The sequence below is a fragment of the Suillus clintonianus genome (assembly GCF_016758775.1).
Source record: "Suillus clintonianus strain FC179 chromosome Unknown DEU56scaffold_35, whole genome shotgun sequence".
Taxonomy (NCBI): Eukaryota; Fungi; Basidiomycota; class Agaricomycetes; order Boletales; family Suillaceae; genus Suillus; species Suillus clintonianus.
Genome location: NW_024539259.1, coordinates 82194 through 99288, shown reverse-complemented (window position 1 = coordinate 99288; position 17095 = coordinate 82194). Strand labels below are relative to the sequence as shown.

Genomic DNA, 17095 nt, shown 5'->3' with positions numbered 1-17095 from the left:
CTTAAGAGCGTTTAAAGCCGAATTTCTATTTTCTTCCCCTTCTCTCAGGTTGAACTGCGATTAGGCCAGACATGGACGCGTTTTCTACCATTGTGAATGTATCTGCAGCGTCTCTGTACGTTTCCCTTCTCTCCATCGCTTTCAACCCAACAGCTTGGAACATTGTAGCCCAGAATGGTGAAGGAATTGATGAATTTCTGCAAGACTCGCATTAACACGTGTTTATATGTTGCAGAGTACAGAAACAAGACAATCACTCGCATATTTGGTGGTAATGCTCGCTATGGATGTTACTTCCTAGCTATCATGATATTCTCATTCGGGATGCTTCGTGACCATTTGTATGTTCGAGGCGCACGATTGTTTTGCTAGACATTGCTTGACACCCAGCAGATATCAGCGCGCTTTGAGCGACCAACCTCGTATTCCCATGCTCCCTGCACCATTTGATACCCTGGTACCAATTGTTATGTTTGCGATCGGCCAGTTGTTTGTTGTCACTTCCACTTGGGCCCTCGGAGTCACTGGAACTTTCCTCGGGGATTACTTCGGTATTTTGATGGATCACCGCGTACAGGGCTTCCCGTTCAATGTCCTGAGGGATCCTATGTATGTTGGAAGTACGATGTGCTTTACTGCGACAGCCTTGTGGTATTATCTTTTTCAACCGCATTAGGACACATCTAAACCCGCTGTGTACAGGTATGAGCGTCCAGCTGGACTCCTCGTTACTGTGTACGTGTACATCGTTTACCTCATTGCACTACGATTTGAGGGGTAAGTTTCCACACTTTTCCAATTGCGTTAGAGTATCTGAAGGACAATGCCAGGCCGTTCACCGATATGATCTACTCCAAACGAGCCTCTACAAAGAAGGAATTATGATTACGACACTCAGACGACACAGGACCACACATTATCATTTACTCAACCACCAATATATCTTGGTAGCTTGCTGCATCTAGCCAAGCTACAATCGTGCTTCTACACCGCATCGATGAATGTTTGATTTTTGAGGTCCCGCAGGTTGACGTAAAAGTTTGCCAAATATTGGTTGCACTGAGTCCTTCTACATGATTTCAGACCGCACGTGCACGGTGTGGTGCTTGGTCTTCCCGGGCAGCATGGATGATTCATCATCTCAAGTTTCAATTGTTATCTCTGAACGATAACATGGCCACGTGGTTTTTTCGTGCCGCGAGTCCACCTAGCTTTCGGGTATCATTCCGAAAGCTCTGCTGTATGCGTCTTCTAACTCCTAAGTAGCTTCATGGGAACCACGGTTCACTTTGCCTCTGATCCGAGTGAATGATCAACAAATCAGAGACGACTCAGAATACCTTATCGACAAAGACGGTCTATCAGCGAAGATCTTCTTGAACCTCTCTACGCCCGTGATGATCAAACACGGCCCCTGAGGCCTGATTATGCAGTTCATATCGTTCGGTAGGTGTTTGCAGTGGGAGTGGGGTCTGAATTTGCTACTAGTTCAAAGTTTGTTCCTTGACTCAAACAGCAGGAAGTATTTGTCTTCGTGCATTCAGAGGAAGCCATGAAAGTTTAAAACGCATAAATAAAATAATCTAAAATAAAGCAACACTATGACCGCTTCAGGGCGTCGCAGTGTAAACACCGACAGCTCCAGGTTCGAAGTTCAGACCAGTGAGGGTGGTATTCTGGTTAATAGAGAATATGCGCTGTAACTGCGTCGTTGCGTTGGAGGTGATCGACAATCCAACCTCCTTCCATGGAAGGAAAACCTGCGCTTCGCCCAAGTTGCTAACGATGAGCAAGTATGCAGTGCCATTGTACCAGAGACCGGCATCCACACCCTGGTGGTCGTAACTGGAAAATGTGGCAGTCGGGTCGACGATGAAGGGCTGAATGACGTCTGTGATGACAACGCCGATGTGAGCCGCTGTCCCCTCGATCGTCTCGACACTGCCGGTTGTGGTCGGGTATTGGAAGGACTTGGAACCTAGGTAATGGAAGTCAGTCTTATTTATATGCGCGGCATGAACACGAATTTACCTAGAGCACCATGGATGAAGGAAGTGAATCCCATAGCAACCCATTGCTGGCCAGTAGGAGTTGTGTTCCAGTATCTGTAATAAGACTCAATGCAAAGGTCGTGTTGACGATTCAAGGGGACTTACGCGCCACTACCAAAGGCCTGGGGCGTTGTCCACACAGCCTTGGTGCGGTCAAATCCCAAGATGTTGAGCCTGTCTTTGAAGGTCTGCATGCGGGCCCTCACATCCCACATGTCCCCCTGGCAGTTGTCGCAACCGCAGTGACCGAAGTCCGGAGTACACTCTGTGTGCCACACAGGAGACCATGTGGCGTTGATACCAATGGGATAAGCGTCCTACACCAGACATTAGAAATGCGTGATGAAAATGATGAGTGGCTCGCCTGCAGAACGATATCCGCTCCTTTGACATAAGGCGAGAAGTTGTAGTCTTGGCAATTCAGAACAATTGAGATAGGATGATATCCATCCATTTGGTATATCAAGTCATACGCTGCCTGCGCCGCATTTTGGGGGTCAGAGTTGCCATCTGGCTCGTGTGCGGTCTCCCAGTTCAAGAGGTTGGGAATAGAGACGTAGGTGTTCACTTGTTCAGCGACAGCGGTCAGGTTTTGGTAGGTCCTGAATAGAAAGACATCAATGATGACGAGACGAGGTGACAGAGTCTGACATACGATCGCATATCATAAACGATGTACATGCCGGCACTGATGGTCTTTTCGATGACTTGTTGGAAAATATCGAGGTTGTCGTAAGGGGGAATTGGGTGAAGCTATGACATAGACGCTCAGCCCGGGACAAACTAAATCATCGCGAAACATACAGTGTTAAACCTGGAAAAATAAATGAATGATTACTTGGGAGGTGATAACAATGTAAGACAAACCCATCGGCTTTCAGCTGATCGATTATAGACAGATTTGAGGCTAGATGCTGGTCGAAATTTACGTAGAATCCTTGAGGGATGAAGGGGGCGAATGCTCCACCCTCGCCGCTTGGAGGCCGGACCCACAGTGCACCAGTGCGCAAGTCTGTCTTCGTGACTGAAGCATCTGTGTCAGGAAGATACAAAAGGGATGAGCTAGTGTTGAATGTTTGTTCGTTTGCGGGCTGCGACTTCGAAGAATATGTAGCAGAGCAGCTGACATCGTACGCGGTCTTTTGAGCCTTGAGATTGCTGATATCAACGGGAATTTGAATGCCGGTGGAGTTCAGAGCAACGTTTGCGGTGGTGTGGACGGAGCCCACGCTAATGGTAACACAGAGACTTCCTAAGTCGGCGGAACCACCGGAAGAGCCAGAACCGGAAGAAAGTGAGATGCGCTCAGCACCGGCAACCCAGTCGTAAACAATTGGTGTATCCACTACAAATGCTGCACTCTTCGCATCCTCCTCGAGGTATGGACGGAAGACAGGGGCACAGCGGAACGACAGAAGCGGTTCAGCACTCTGCGTTGGCAAGACAAACTGTCCGCCAGGGGGTACAACAGACTGATTTGGCATGAAGTTCTTCCCGCACCTGGAAGGATTTAGAAACAGCAATCAAGGTGCAGGATTGAAAGTACACGAACCATGTCGTGCTCTGAGAAAGTGAACCTTGAAGCAGGCCAGCGACGACCATAGCCATAATTTTTTTGTTATTCTTCATTTTCGATGTCTCCTCGGCCTTGGTGAGGGAGAGGCAGATTGAAACGGAGGAAGGAGTTGATGTAAGGATGCCACTGACCAGCTCATCACAACTTATACGAAGCCCGGCTGTCTACTAAGGAGCGACCAGGCTGTTGTCCGCGGAGCAGTACTCTACGTGCCAAGAATTCATGAATAATTATCGTATCACGAAAAGGATGACTCACGCAATGGCCCGGACTCCGAATCATGAATAGGCTGCTACTAGGGGATATTAGCATTATTAGGAATCCCATAACTGTGAACAGCTGTGGACCCGTCGCGGCGACACTTCATAGCACTTCATGCCAGGCTGACAGTATAAGTATCACTCACTGTTGGGTGCCTTTTAGTACACAGTGTTGTTGATCCGACGCAATATGCAAGTGTGAAAATGATCTTGAGTTCGATGTGATATTCCCTGATATTCCATACTGCTGGGGCCCATCATAGTGCCAATTAGAGTTGTTCAAAAGTCAGAACGTTTAAATTCAAAACGATGCTGCAAATGATTGAACAATTTCTGCAGAACAAACAAAAGGCAAAGAAGAAGCGAAAGGCGGGCACAACAGCGGGTACCAGAATCGATTCGATAACTTGGACGACTCGGACGAGACGAAGTGGATCTGGTGAGCCGTGGGATAGTAAATGATGATATGGGTCGTGGGACGCGCTCATTTATACTTTACGAAAGTAATCCCGGAGATATCTATTTTGACATTGCCTGATCATGTACTAGTACATTTACGACCGCATCTCAGAATTTTCCGTGATGCATATGCCTGCTGGAGTGTGCAGAATTATATGTGTAAAACTGGCATTCAGCACCATAAACTGAGCTCTCTTCTCGTACGCGTTCTTCGGCATTTCTCGAGGTTGAAGGGGGACAATACGGCCTAAGTGTGCAGTTCACATCGTTCACCAAGTGTTCGAGGCGAGCGCGGGGGCTTAATTTTCTTTACTGTTTGAAAGTTTGTTCCTCATGGAAGCGACGCCGCAAGAGCTAGTAGACACTCCAGGAATTGAGCTCAAATATTCAAAGGACCACAAAACTTCATGAAAGTTGACGCATATGCGATATCGTCATGTTTATCATGGACGGGATGGTAGTTTCCTTAGTGATGGCTCTATAACCACCTCAAGGCGTCGCAGTGTCAATACCATCGTGTGCGGTCTCCCCGTTCAGTAGGTTAGCAATCGAGTAGGCATTCACTTGTTGAGTAACAGCGGTCAGGTTTTGGTAGGTTCTGAACAGAAAGACATCAATGATGACAAGATGGGGTGACAGAATCTGAGATACGATCGCATATCATAAACGATGTACATGCCGGCACTGATGGTCTTGTCGATGACTTGTTGGAAAATATCGAGGTTGTCATAAGGAGGAATTGGGTGAAGCTACAGCATAGACGCTCAGCACGGAACATATTCAATCATTGCAAATACACATGCCCCGGCCAAAAGGTGCAGGATTTCATCGATGCCCTTGTCGCGCAGACCCCTGAGGTCCGCGTGCTCCTCGACGTGAATGCGCAGATACTGGAATCGAGAAATCTGGAATTGGTTGAAATATGGCCTCGAGTCAAGGGCGACACCCAAGCTGCAATTTTCGTTTTCATGCCACCCAGACTGACACCCCCACATCCTCGTCAGGCGCTTCATCAACCAGGGCATGCTGCTAGAGCGCTTCACGACATTGTTTACCTCTGACGATTTCGTGCGACCAAGTTATTTTGTCACTGGAATGTGATAGAGTCATGGCTAGGTAGCGGGGGAGCAATTGTGCTAGTCGGTCGAGGTGGCAGAAGAAACTGAGGAACGCACTGTATTTCAAAGTCGATATCAGAGATAGGTCGGCTGCTTGAGATCGGGATGGAGTTGTGGAGTTGCGCCACACGACTTCCAATTGGTTTTCGCTGTCGCCAACCTCCACTCTTTCGTATCGTCAGGAACAGTGTTAGTGATACTTGATGCATAGTTTACGTCCATGACATGACCTCCACAAAGGTTCCAGATATTGTCCTCGCTACCCTCGCTCAAGGTAGCACGATGCAGGGCGCAAGTGACTGCATCGAGCCTTTATAAGAAAACGATTACGATGAAATGGTTTCTGTATACGTGGCGGGGAACAGTCCCTTCCGAACGTCGTCTGACAATGTCGAGCCGCTAATCAGTCATCCAAGACTTCATGCATCACGGAAAAAAGTAATTGTCACCAGCTTTATCCGATGAATATGTGAAGTGATGTAACGCCCCGAGTGACAACCAAACAAGTTTTCGTGCATATCGGGAGTCCCAGCCAGGTCACTATTTGGCGGAGCAGATGGCGCAAATGAAATTTATGCGCAAGATCCGGTGCAGAAAGACACACAGGAAATTTTTGGGGGGCAACAACGAGGCATCCTATAATATCTCAGGGTAGGCAGCCTAGAACGATAATGTGTAGTGCTTGATTTCCAATGATAGCTCTTACCGTACTGCGGTTCATGAAGGAGGTTCGGATAAAGGTGAGGCAGCTGGCGCAAGCCTGAAGTGATCTAATTTTGACACTCCGACAATTAGCAGGCTCCCGCGACCCGTGACTTTCTACCCATTCACCATCGCTCAACGATCAATTTAGCAAGCGAAAATGTTTGTGGTCGACAGAACCTCAGGCCTCCCCCACTAACGTGTGAGCGAGTCGGTGATGCAACTTCAAGTGATACAAAGCGGCGTTGGCCATGCAGAATTTGTGAGTAGACTCCACCGTGACGTGCCCTGGAAGTCCAAGACTTATATAGCTAGTCTCCCCTATTCAGACCTTATCAAGCCAAGATAGTCCTTCGTATTAGGAGTCAGACCTAGTCTCCGGTAGGCAGACCAGATACTAATGATAGTCGTCCCTGTGCATGAACGGAACTTCTAGTACACGAATGTGTACGTGACCCTCGAGGCTGATATCAATGGAACTCGAGTCATCAGTGAAACTTCTGTGATATCTTGTACACAAATGATCTCACTTTGTGCGGCTTCAACCGATCTGAGCGCCTAGGAGTTTTCCTTATCAGCGGCCAAATTTCACCATCAGTGCTCTTCTCTCATCCCATTGATCCCATCAACATGGCTCAATACTCAACAGCGAAACGTCTTTCAACAGATCAATCAAGTCTGGGCTATATAGTCAATCATGTGTTTCTTCCTCTCAAGCTGCCGCAAGGGAGTGACCATTCCCTTGATAACGACCTTGCTTTATCTCAGGCAGTATTTGATGCTGCTCTCGCCTTTAGTGACCAGCTGCCGTCCAATGAGTTTCTGCTTTGGACGAGCACCTTGAAAATGCTTCGCAATCTCAAAGATTCAATCAGATTTAACGTGATGTCTGCAAAGGAAATTGAATCTCAGATCAATGCTATGGACAACAAAGGTCTGCTACGTTCATCTCATTTGCATTTTTAGTGTTAAGTATCAAATTTCAGATGTCCTTGTGTATATGATTCGGGCGCAAAACGCTGCGGTGGTCATGAGAAGGCTCGAATCCGAGACCATATTCGAATCATTCGAGGTCTCTCCTGACCCCACCGCAGTGATGGGCGCAAAGGGAAAGCTGATCTGTTCATATCCTGGACCTGCTATCGCAGTCCCAGATACGATTACCAATGATGCTACCTTTTCTGCTGAGCTGGCGAATTTTCTCGTCCACATGGATCAAGATGTCCTTGACGCGGCGCCAACGAGGAAAAAAGCCAGATCCACTGTTGTCGAAGAGAGGGACACAACACATCCTCGTTACATCACAGAACTCCTGACCGGTATACTGCGTGGCCTCGGGAGCATTGCTGATGTTCCCCGCATCCGCAAGCGCATCGGAGATGATGTGCTGTGGGACAGCGCGAAATTGCCGTGGAGGCGGTCTCCACTTTGGCTTGTCATTCGCGTTGCCTTACAGACGACTCTGGAGCGCAGTGCTCTCGGACGAACGACATATAAATCGTTCATGTTGTTCTTCATGGCGAGGCTCACGACCCTCGTCGTTGAACATGGCTTTTCAAACGACATCTTACATTTCACGTCAACAAAGATTGCACGCCGTCTTTTCAAGCTTGGATCCTCAGCTTCTCCGGAGTTATCGCAGATAGCCAGCATTGTCACCAGGGATGTAAGGAGTCTCATGGAGGAAAGATGGACATCAGTTCAATACGCGCAGCGGGCCTCGCCTCCTTGGGCCCCCCAGAACCTCCGGGTCTTGCGAGACACCCATCTTTCCTTGAACACAAGCCGAGAGTACATACACCAAGCTTTACAGAACCAGCATTCGTCCCCTAAACCACCCCCATTCAACCCCAGCCATCACGTGCGCGGGTCAATCGACGATTTCCTTGACGCTGATGCGAGCTTCCTGATAGCCGCTCATGATGCAGAACCGTCTCTTGCCCTCGCAGACTTCGAGACTGCCATTGGGTCAGGGATTGACGACTGGGTAGCATGTGTGTCTTATCAGAACATCGATGCCAAATGCGTCTCGATTGAGGCGTGCGCTTCTGCGTACTCCTCGAAAGCGTTGAAGGCTTACAGTGGAAACCCAGAGAATTTGTCGATCATGCTTCTCACACTTTTCGAGCTCTGGGTGGCCATCGATAAGCTCGCTGTTCGCCAAATCCCACTCCTGGCAGAATACTCCCCTGAAATTCCATTGGTCCTCTGGGAGTGTCTTTTAATCCGCAAAGCTTCTACCCTTGATCGTTACAAGAAATTGCACACCTACCTGAAAGCTCGTCACTGCCAGGCTTCCAGCTGTCTGTCGGCGTTCTCGTTTACCAACGATAGCAAGTCGTTCGCGGCGCGATATTTTTGCCGGTCACCAAAGCTGCAGAGTTTGAAGGCTCGCATCGAAGCAGATGGTCAGAAACAGCGGACCAAGAAGTTGACTGAGCTTCGGACCCTCAACAAGAGGTACAGTGACTTGGAGAAGCGCGAAGCACGCTTATCGCACGAATACGGTGTTAACTCCCGCGGCTGGGAATACCACAAGAAACACCAATGTCAATTATGTCGCGTGGAGAAGGAGATGCGATCCATTACGATTGCAGTTCACGAGTGGCCGCTACCAGAGCGTGAACAGGAGGCGATCTTAGTCGTATTTGAGCTAGCGTGCCCAATTGCGTTCGACATGTGGAGATGTATGACATTCCATATCTTCGTTGATATCTGCGCTCCAGAAAAGACACCGCGCACCCACCCCTTCATGACACTGCCGAAATATGATGCCTTGCAGCAATATCGCACGTGTCATTCAAGACAGAGGCTGACTTTGGCGTCGGATGCCAAACCCTTTACCAAATGTCATTATAGTAACACTCGCATTCCCACGGAGGATGTTGACAGCGTCTGCGTTAACAATGGACTCAAATTTCGGCCTTTCGATACAATCACAGGTGCATGGGCGGCAGACGTGCTGCTGCGTTGCAATGCTAGCAAGCTCTGCACTTTCCTCCTTCCCAAGGGACCATACAATGCTTTGCAGTCGTACGTTGCAGGAACATCGCATACATCAAACGAGGTCATAGCCAATCAGGCAGATTGTCACAAGGACATGACTATCCACGAGTTCCTCGCATTCGGAGCCTTGCGGAGTGGACCCCATCTACAGTGGATGAATGTGCTACGAGAGCTCCGAGCGAGGACACTCAATTTTCGACGTGAGGAAGTCCATATACTGTTAGCGCAAACTGTCTCACAGGTCGGCCCATTTTCGTCCGACGACGACCTTGTTTGGCACGAGGAGCTGAGAAGCGTGCCCTTCCTGAGTACATTACTTGGAGAGCTGGAGGATTTGATGGCGAGCGTTGAAAGAAATTGGCTGGAATGTGTCACGATCAGCACCATCATCATGCTCGTGTGCCATGTCTTGTCCTCGACCCAGGAAGAAAGCATCAAAAGTCGCGGATATTCACTCCTTCGAAGAATACGAACTGCGACATTTATGTTGCTGACGCAGCTATCAGGGAAAATGCAAGCTAGCAATGACGAGACGGTCAGCCGAGAACTACAAGGGCGCGTTCGCGATATGGCAGTCACCTGTCGAAGCACCTTCGATGTCGACGGAGATACTTCACTGCTCCTGACGTCGAACGATGACATCAAGATATTTGCATACTGTGCGGTCATGGTCTATGACAACACTCCAAGCCAACTGTGCGATCTTCCCCAACATTCTAAGCTACTGCTGGAGCGGGACATGAGATGCTGTCACACATTAGAACCCGCTATTCGTCAATACGCAGAGTTGCACAAGGAGGGTCTTGATTGCGCTATGGCAGTGATATGGGGCAGCTACCGACCAGGAACTCCTTGGAGGGCACTGCCGGCTCCGAATTCTCGCTGGCTTGTGGCGCAGACTGCACCTTCAAGTTCGCAATCACCACAAGACGTGCATTTCAATTTGATAAGTGGATGCTTGCTTGTCGGCGGGACGCAGCTGGGTAGGCTCCCTTCAAAGATTGTGCAACATCCCACGTACCGATCGATTTTCGGCGATGTGAGTCTTTAAAAGTTGTGACTTTGCTGGTACCGCTCACCTATCAACCTACAGCAAATTCTTGACATTGTTCCAGCTGATATTCCTGGAATGGAGTACGCGACGCGCGGAAATCTCTGTGACCATCAGGTAAGTCACCCCTGTTTTCATCGTTCTGCAGCTAAAGTAATGCACTCTCGTGTTCCTGAAGGTGTCTTTCGCTCTCCGTGACTCAAACGATCTCATCATCCGTGCAAAGCATATTGAACGGGACTCACCTGTCCTCCAGCTCATTCCGAGCCACAAGTTTGTGGATGACCTACCGACAACCTTGATAGCGGGCCATACTCATTGGCTCAATCTATGCACAAGTGAGATTGAGATTCGCCCAACAGAAAATGCATGGAAGTTTTCGCCTGGAAATTGGGTCTTGCAATTTGCTGTTTTAGGCTCTTCGACGGCGCAGAATGCCAGCGGTGCTACCCTTATTGACATACGCAGCCAAACATGGGACATGATCTCGAAGAAGATGCGTCCTCTGGAGGATGCACGCCTCATGATGGTCACATGCAACATAGCATCCGGTAGTACTCCCTTGTTGAAAGTTGATTTACCTCGATATGGCCTCGAATTCTTCATCGACGAGGATAGAGAACTGCAGTCCCGTAACATGCGCAACATGGTCGTCGACGCCATTCAGTCTACTGGCACGATGTTGGGACTACAAAACCAGCTCGTCTTGCGTCCGAAGTCAAAAATTGCAGATGAGCATCCGCGCACCGTTATCATCCCAGATGGTCGTATCTCATACTCCGCTAATGGTCATCACGTCGAGGTTACCATCGCTCCTGAAGGCTCCCGAGTGATGTTCCACGTGTACAGGGTTGATACAGATCTACGCTGTCTCACTGGGAACGTGGGTCTGACAAGTAAACTTTATCAGGCACTCCTCCATGCTGTGACCAGCGGGTGTCTCCCTGATCCGTTAACGCGTCGAACAGGGACAGAGGAGGCGTTGCATCTCTTGCACTCTGCAGCTTGCCGGTCTTTCATGAAGCTCCGCCCTCGCGACACAGATCTTTTGCGCGAGATCAGTTCGTTGTCAACTAGGCGTGTCTGGTATCCCACTCATCTTCAGAAGATGCAGACAGTTTCGTGGTCGTGCCTTTCTCCCCTCGCGCAGCACCATGGTTTTCATCCAGCTGCGAAATCTATCATGGACTACGGCATGCAGCTTTCGACTTTCTCAGAAGGGTCTTCCAACCTTCGTTCCACCTGCGAGCTTCCGCCATTCACCTACCACCTTCTCGAACGTGCGTCCGTTCGTGCCTCGGCGGTCTATCCCGACCAATTCTCTCTTCCACTTTCGCTCGGTGACATTGATGTCATCTATGCTTCACGTGATGTTCCGGACAAATTTGCGGAGGAGAGGGCATTCAAAACCGCCTTCATGGTGCTTCAGTGGCCAAGCAGACTTCCAGTGCAGCGGAATCTTCTTAGTTTATTGACTCAGTGGGGAGATGTCCAGGGCATAAGCGAGTCACTTAGCTTGCGATACTCCAAAGACTGGCTTCAGCCTACGTTTCCCAGCATCTTACTTTCTGCGTACGACCGCTGTCGGAGGGCCTCAAAGAAAGACACATTTCAGCTTGTGTTCACCCTGGCTTCGGTGTCATACAGCTTGTTGGAGGACCATTCACTCGTCGCAACACTCCTAGCCTTCGTCACAATTCCCGAAATTCGCAGCCTGGCAGGCCCACCAAAGTTCGCCGAGTCTTATGATCTCTCGGATGGTTTCATGCTGTCCGATAAGATATTGAACAATATCATCAGTTCGTGCTCCATAGATTACGAAGCCAGCCAGGAGAGATACCTAGCTGCAATGCTTGGGGAAGATGAAAAAGCTCTTGGGCAGCGTCGTTTTTCAGCTTTCGAAGAGGAGTGCGATTCTCAAAAACAAGTCATTCTCAGCAAAGTTCGGGATGCTTGGCCGTGCGAAGATCCTCCGGCACTAAAGAAGCGGCAAGCGAAGTGTTACAATCTCAATGAACTGTCGGCGAAACTTTCCCCTGTATTTCGCAGCTGTTGGCGAAACCGTTGTCTCAAGCTCCATCTGGATGTCCTGCAGGGGACCCTCAACCGGTTTTACACTCCCAATCCTCCTTCGAAATTACCCTCTCGATACAATCTTGATTCCCACCCCGAAGACTTGTCCGTTGCATCTCCGGCCTCGTCCGTTGATGCCCAGTACCTGTTCGATAGTAGAGATCCGCCTGTGATAAACATGTCCGGGTCTTCCCAGGTTCTGCCCGATTCCAATCGGAGAGAGCTACCTCCAGACTACCGAGTCACAGCGAGGTTGCAACAGCTGATCAACGACTTTCGCGCCCGAGGAAATGACAAGTTTCGCTGCAAATACGCCGATGATCTGGGGAAGAGCAGGAAAATCTACTGCGAAGAAAATATTGTCGCCCAACCAGATTCTGCGCCGTACACGATGGAAGTACTACTTGAGTACCATTATCTTCATATCTCGAAATTTCAAGATTCACTTGCGACTATCATGCACGCCCTCTCCCCTGCTTCTGCTGCCGAGCACACGTTATACAACGCTGGATTATGGCCCCGAGTTTCACCGAACTTCCTCTTCACTCGCATGGGGTCTGCAGCAGGATATTCTTTGAGGAAGGCTTGGCGTACGACTCTTGTCCACCTGTCGCAGATTCTTTTGCAATTGCAACACTCGCGAAGACTGTTGGTCTTTGCCGCAAACAAAAACTGGGTCGAGTTTTTCAAGGAATTGGAGAGCGAAGAATGTGAGGGGTTCGATCCAGAGCTGTACCCTGACTGGCTTCTAATACAGGTACGTTGTGAATACATACATCGCTAATGGTCACTGATAATGACATCCTCAGATTGAAAGTCAGTTCTTGGCACGGCCTGTCCAGGTCAAGGTTGCGCGGGAGATGATGTCGCCATCCACAGGACGAAATACTTCTCTCCAGCTGAACATGGGCGAAGGCAAATCCTACGTGATTGTTCCCCTCGCAGCAGCCGCACTTTCTGATGGCCACAAACTGGTTCGAGTCATTGTGCTGAAGTCATTGTCTGCGCAAATGTTCCAGCTTCTGGTTGAACGTCTAAGCGGCCTTGCGCAGAGGCGCATTTTCTACATTCCATTCTCACGCGCACTCTCCATCAACTCATCGAAGGTGAAAATATATCGTGACCTGATGCAAGAATGCATGGACACCAAGGGCATTTTGGTCGTGCAACCGGACCATATTCTATCATTTCAATTGATGGTTATTGACCGTCAGCTGTCCCTTGAGACTGAAGCTGCTGAAGATATGTTGAGGACTCAGCTGTGGCTCGACAGTCACACACGCGACATCCTGGATGAAAGCGATGAAATTCTGCACGTCCGCTATCAGCTGGTGTACACTGTCGGTCTCCAAAGGTCGCTTCAAGGACATCCCGAAAGGTGGACAACGACGCAACAAGTGTTGGGTCTTGTCGCAAAGCATACCACCAGGTTCATGAACGAATTTCCCTCTTACTACTCAGAAGTATCTACTCGTGAACATGGAATGTTCCCCTTCGTTCGAGTTCTCCACCCGACAGCAGGCGAAGCATTGGTTCAATGGATCGCGGAGGATGTCATCAGCGGGGCGCTTGAAAACATCAGCTTCGACCAAGCATCTTTCCGCGTGAAGCAGGCCGTCCTCAAGTTCATCGCGATTGAGAAGATATCCAACACTTGCATCAGCTTAGTGGAGAAGCGCTATAGACACACCACCGTCTGGCCCGGCCTCTTGGTTCTGCGTGGATTGCTGGCATGTGGTATATTGGTGTACGCCCTCAAAGAACGTCGCTGGCGCGTGGACTATGGCCTCGCTCCAAAGCGAACTATGTTAGCCGTTCCCTTCCGTGCCAAAGATATGCCCTCGCTGCGGGCAGAGTTTGGCCATCCAGACGTTGCTGTCACTCTTACGTGCCTGTCATACTATTATGGCGGTCTCACGCTCCAGCAGCTGATGTTGTGCTTTGAGCTCCTGTTGAAGCAGGATAATCCCGCCCTCGAATATGAATCATGGGTGCTTGGACTTCAGTCCGTCCCAAAAAGTCTGCGTCACCTTAGCGGAATTAATACGGAATCCGCAGAGGAGCTCCGTGACCTTCAGCAACTGTTCGAATTCAACAAGAAAGTCATAGATTTCTATTTGTCTCGAGTGGTTTTTCCCAAGGAAGCCAAGGGATTCCCCAATAAACTCACCTGCTCCGGGTGGGATCTCGCCCAAGAGAAGGGACATGTTACAACCGGCTTTTCTGGAACAAACGACAATCGCTATTTGCTACCAAGTTCGATTGTGCAGCACGACCTCGACTACCAACGCAGCACGAATGCCCGAGTCCTGACATTCCTTCTGCGCCCGGAGAATAATTGCTACACATGCATACCACCCGGCCAAAATGCGAAACAATTCATCAATACCTTGATCGCACAGACCCCCGAGGTTCGCGTGCTCCTCGACGTGGGAGCGCAGATGCTGGAATTGAGGAACCAAGAATTGGCTGAAGCATGGCTTCGAGTCAAGGACGACGCCCAAGCTGCAGTCTTTGTGAATGACGATGATGAACTTGTGGTTGTCGGTAGGGATGGGACAGTAGAGCCTCTTGTGTCATCCCCCTTTGCCCAGCAGCTTGACCAGTGCTTGATATATCTGGATGACGCGCACACTAGGGGAACGGATGTCAAACTGCCTTCCAATTTCCGAGCTGCTGTCACGCTTGGTCCCAAAGTCACAAAAGACCGCCTGGCGCAAGGTTCGTGATTACAGAGTTCATGTGTAATATTTCTGATGATAACCAATGTCACAGGATGCATGCGAATGCGAAAGCTGGGCAATGGGCAATCAGTAATGTTCTTCGCTCCGACGGAGGTGGACCGGAGCATTCGTTCGGCGACCCAGAAAGTTGATACTGATGGTGTCGATGTGGCAGACATCCTTCACTGGACGATGCTCGAAACCTGTATTGATATCCAGATGCGTGCATTTCCCTGGGCCCAACAAGGATCGGATTTTAAGACACGACATTCCGCATGGACTCAATTTTCGCGCGCCCCCACTACTTCGGTTCCCGCCCTGAAGACAGCCTGGTTACAGCCGGAGGAGCGTCCATTAGAGGATATGTACGCACCATGCAGTTCCTCACCGGTATCCCAGGTTTGCGATCCATACATTCAAAGGAAGTACAAGGAGCTCGGAGTTGAAGCGGGACACACAAGGGGCATGGATGAGGAACAAGAAAGGGAGGTAGTCCACGAGGTAGAGAGAGAACGTCAAATTCAAAGACCGCCCAAAGTAAAACCTGCAGCTCAAGACTTGCATATGGACGTTCGCCGATTCGTCCAGACCGGTCGAATTCCTCCAGGGTCCCCCGCATTTATTCCAATGATATCCAGCCTTGTCAACACTACTGCTGAATTTCATGAAGGCGATCAATGGGGGCACGATGTTAAAGTCACTCGTGACTTCGCTCGTACTGTGGGGACTCTCTTTTCCATCGAGAAAGCGGATGATTACCTGCGGCCTGTCAATTGGATCGTATCCAGTAACTCTGGAGTGCTGGTAGTCATGAGCCCGAACGAAGTGGACACACTGCTGCCTCATATCCGCACCAGCAATGTAGTTCACTTGTGCGTCTATACTCCTCGCACCACAAAGACGATGCAGGCGTGTGATGACCTTCGCCTCTACTGTGTTCCTTCGACGCCACAGCGGACATCATCGGAATCGCTGATTGGCCAGCTCAACCTTTTTTCTGGCCAGCTCTATTTCTCCAGTTACAAGATGTATCTCCGCACTTGCAGTTTCTTAGGGCTCAACGCACCGGATCTAGGGGACGAACACTTGATAGCCGACAGCGACGGGTTCATCAGCGAGGAGAATCGCCCTTCTGCGAGAGCATCGTGCTCGTTCAAGCAATCCCAGCTTCCTCCACTGAAGGAGTTGTTTGGAATGAGGAGGAAAGGCATGGGGTATCTGCCGACTCACCTCGGAAAGATGCTGAATGGCCGGATTCTGACTGAAGAGGATTTTATCGACTGAGCGCCGGGTCTGTTTAGCGTAAGTTTTAGCGCCTTTCTGCCAGGGATCTGACTGACTGTACTGGCCAACAGTGACTGTATCAACACTAGCCTTGATCGTTGTTATATCATGACTTACTCCGTCAATATATTTGTATTTGGCTTTGAAATGCCATAGCTTGTTTCTCGGTCAATCGACATAATGGAGGTTTGATCCACCGAGTGTTCATTCTGCTGCGCAGTTGAAAGGCAGAAAATGCACACGCCCAACTTTACACAACTTGAACCCTTTCACCGTGACGGATCCATTGATTTCCGAAAGACAAAATACACGACAATTTCAACACGCCGAATGTTGCATATATATGACCAGATTTATTTATCCAAGACGAGCCGCGCGGCGGCAAGCACTTGTACGATATACACTCCAGCACGATCATGCTATAGGGTCGCACCCCAATGACATCCTCACACCCTTGTAAAGGGACTTCATCAAAGTGTCCCGGGCATGTTGCAAAAACGCTTTTACAACATTGTTTATCTCTGGCCCGACTTATTTATTCATAGGCCAGCTGCTTGAGATGGATGTGGAAGCAGCTGTGATGTAACATGACGTACAGGGAAAAAATCACCTTGAATCATAACCTCCACTCTTCCTCATCGTCGGGAACAGTACTGGTGATACTTGATGCATGGCTTGTGTCCACGCACGACCTCCAAAAAGGTTCCCGATATCATCGTCCTCGCCTGAGTTTATCCGATGAACTCGTGTAGTGGTGTGAGTTCGCCCAAACAAGTTTCCTAGCTAGGTCAT

General features: G+C 49.5%; 3 protein-coding genes across 3 annotated transcripts; 2 read left to right on the top strand and 1 right to left on the bottom strand.

The window, feature by feature from the left end:
- The first annotated feature begins 38 nt into the window (after positions 1-38).
- On the top strand, positions 39-1108 carry DEU56DRAFT_803821 (phospholipid methyltransferase-domain-containing protein). The gene is made up of 5 exons (XM_041353235.1): positions 39-177; positions 236-341; positions 394-651; positions 703-777; positions 831-1108. Exons 1-5 carry the CDS (start codon positions 72-74, stop codon positions 883-885), a joined length of 600 nt encoding a protein of 199 aa, XP_041208462.1. The 5' UTR covers positions 39-71; the 3' UTR covers positions 886-1108.
- Positions 1109-1610: 502 nt separating this feature from the next.
- Positions 1611-3680, bottom strand: DEU56DRAFT_756062 (uncharacterized protein; the record flags this gene model as incomplete). The annotated part of the gene is made up of 8 exons (XM_041349974.1): positions 1611-1978; positions 2032-2105; positions 2157-2368; positions 2443-2653; positions 2707-2804; positions 2856-2865; positions 2919-3551; positions 3604-3680. The coding sequence occupies 8 exons, from the start codon at positions 3678-3680 to the stop codon at positions 1611-1613; spliced, it is 1683 nt and encodes a 560-aa protein (XP_041208461.1).
- Positions 3681-6616: 2936 nt separating this feature from the next.
- DEU56DRAFT_945983 (uncharacterized protein) lies at positions 6617-16310 on the top strand. Its single transcript, XM_041359030.1, has 6 exons — positions 6617-7100; positions 7153-10211; positions 10266-10340; positions 10402-13053; positions 13106-15017; positions 15072-16310. The coding sequence occupies exons 1-6, from the start codon at positions 6797-6799 to the stop codon at positions 16301-16303; spliced, it is 9234 nt and encodes a 3077-aa protein (XP_041208460.1). The 5' UTR covers positions 6617-6796; the 3' UTR covers positions 16304-16310.
- The last annotated feature ends 785 nt before the right edge of the window (positions 16311-17095 follow it).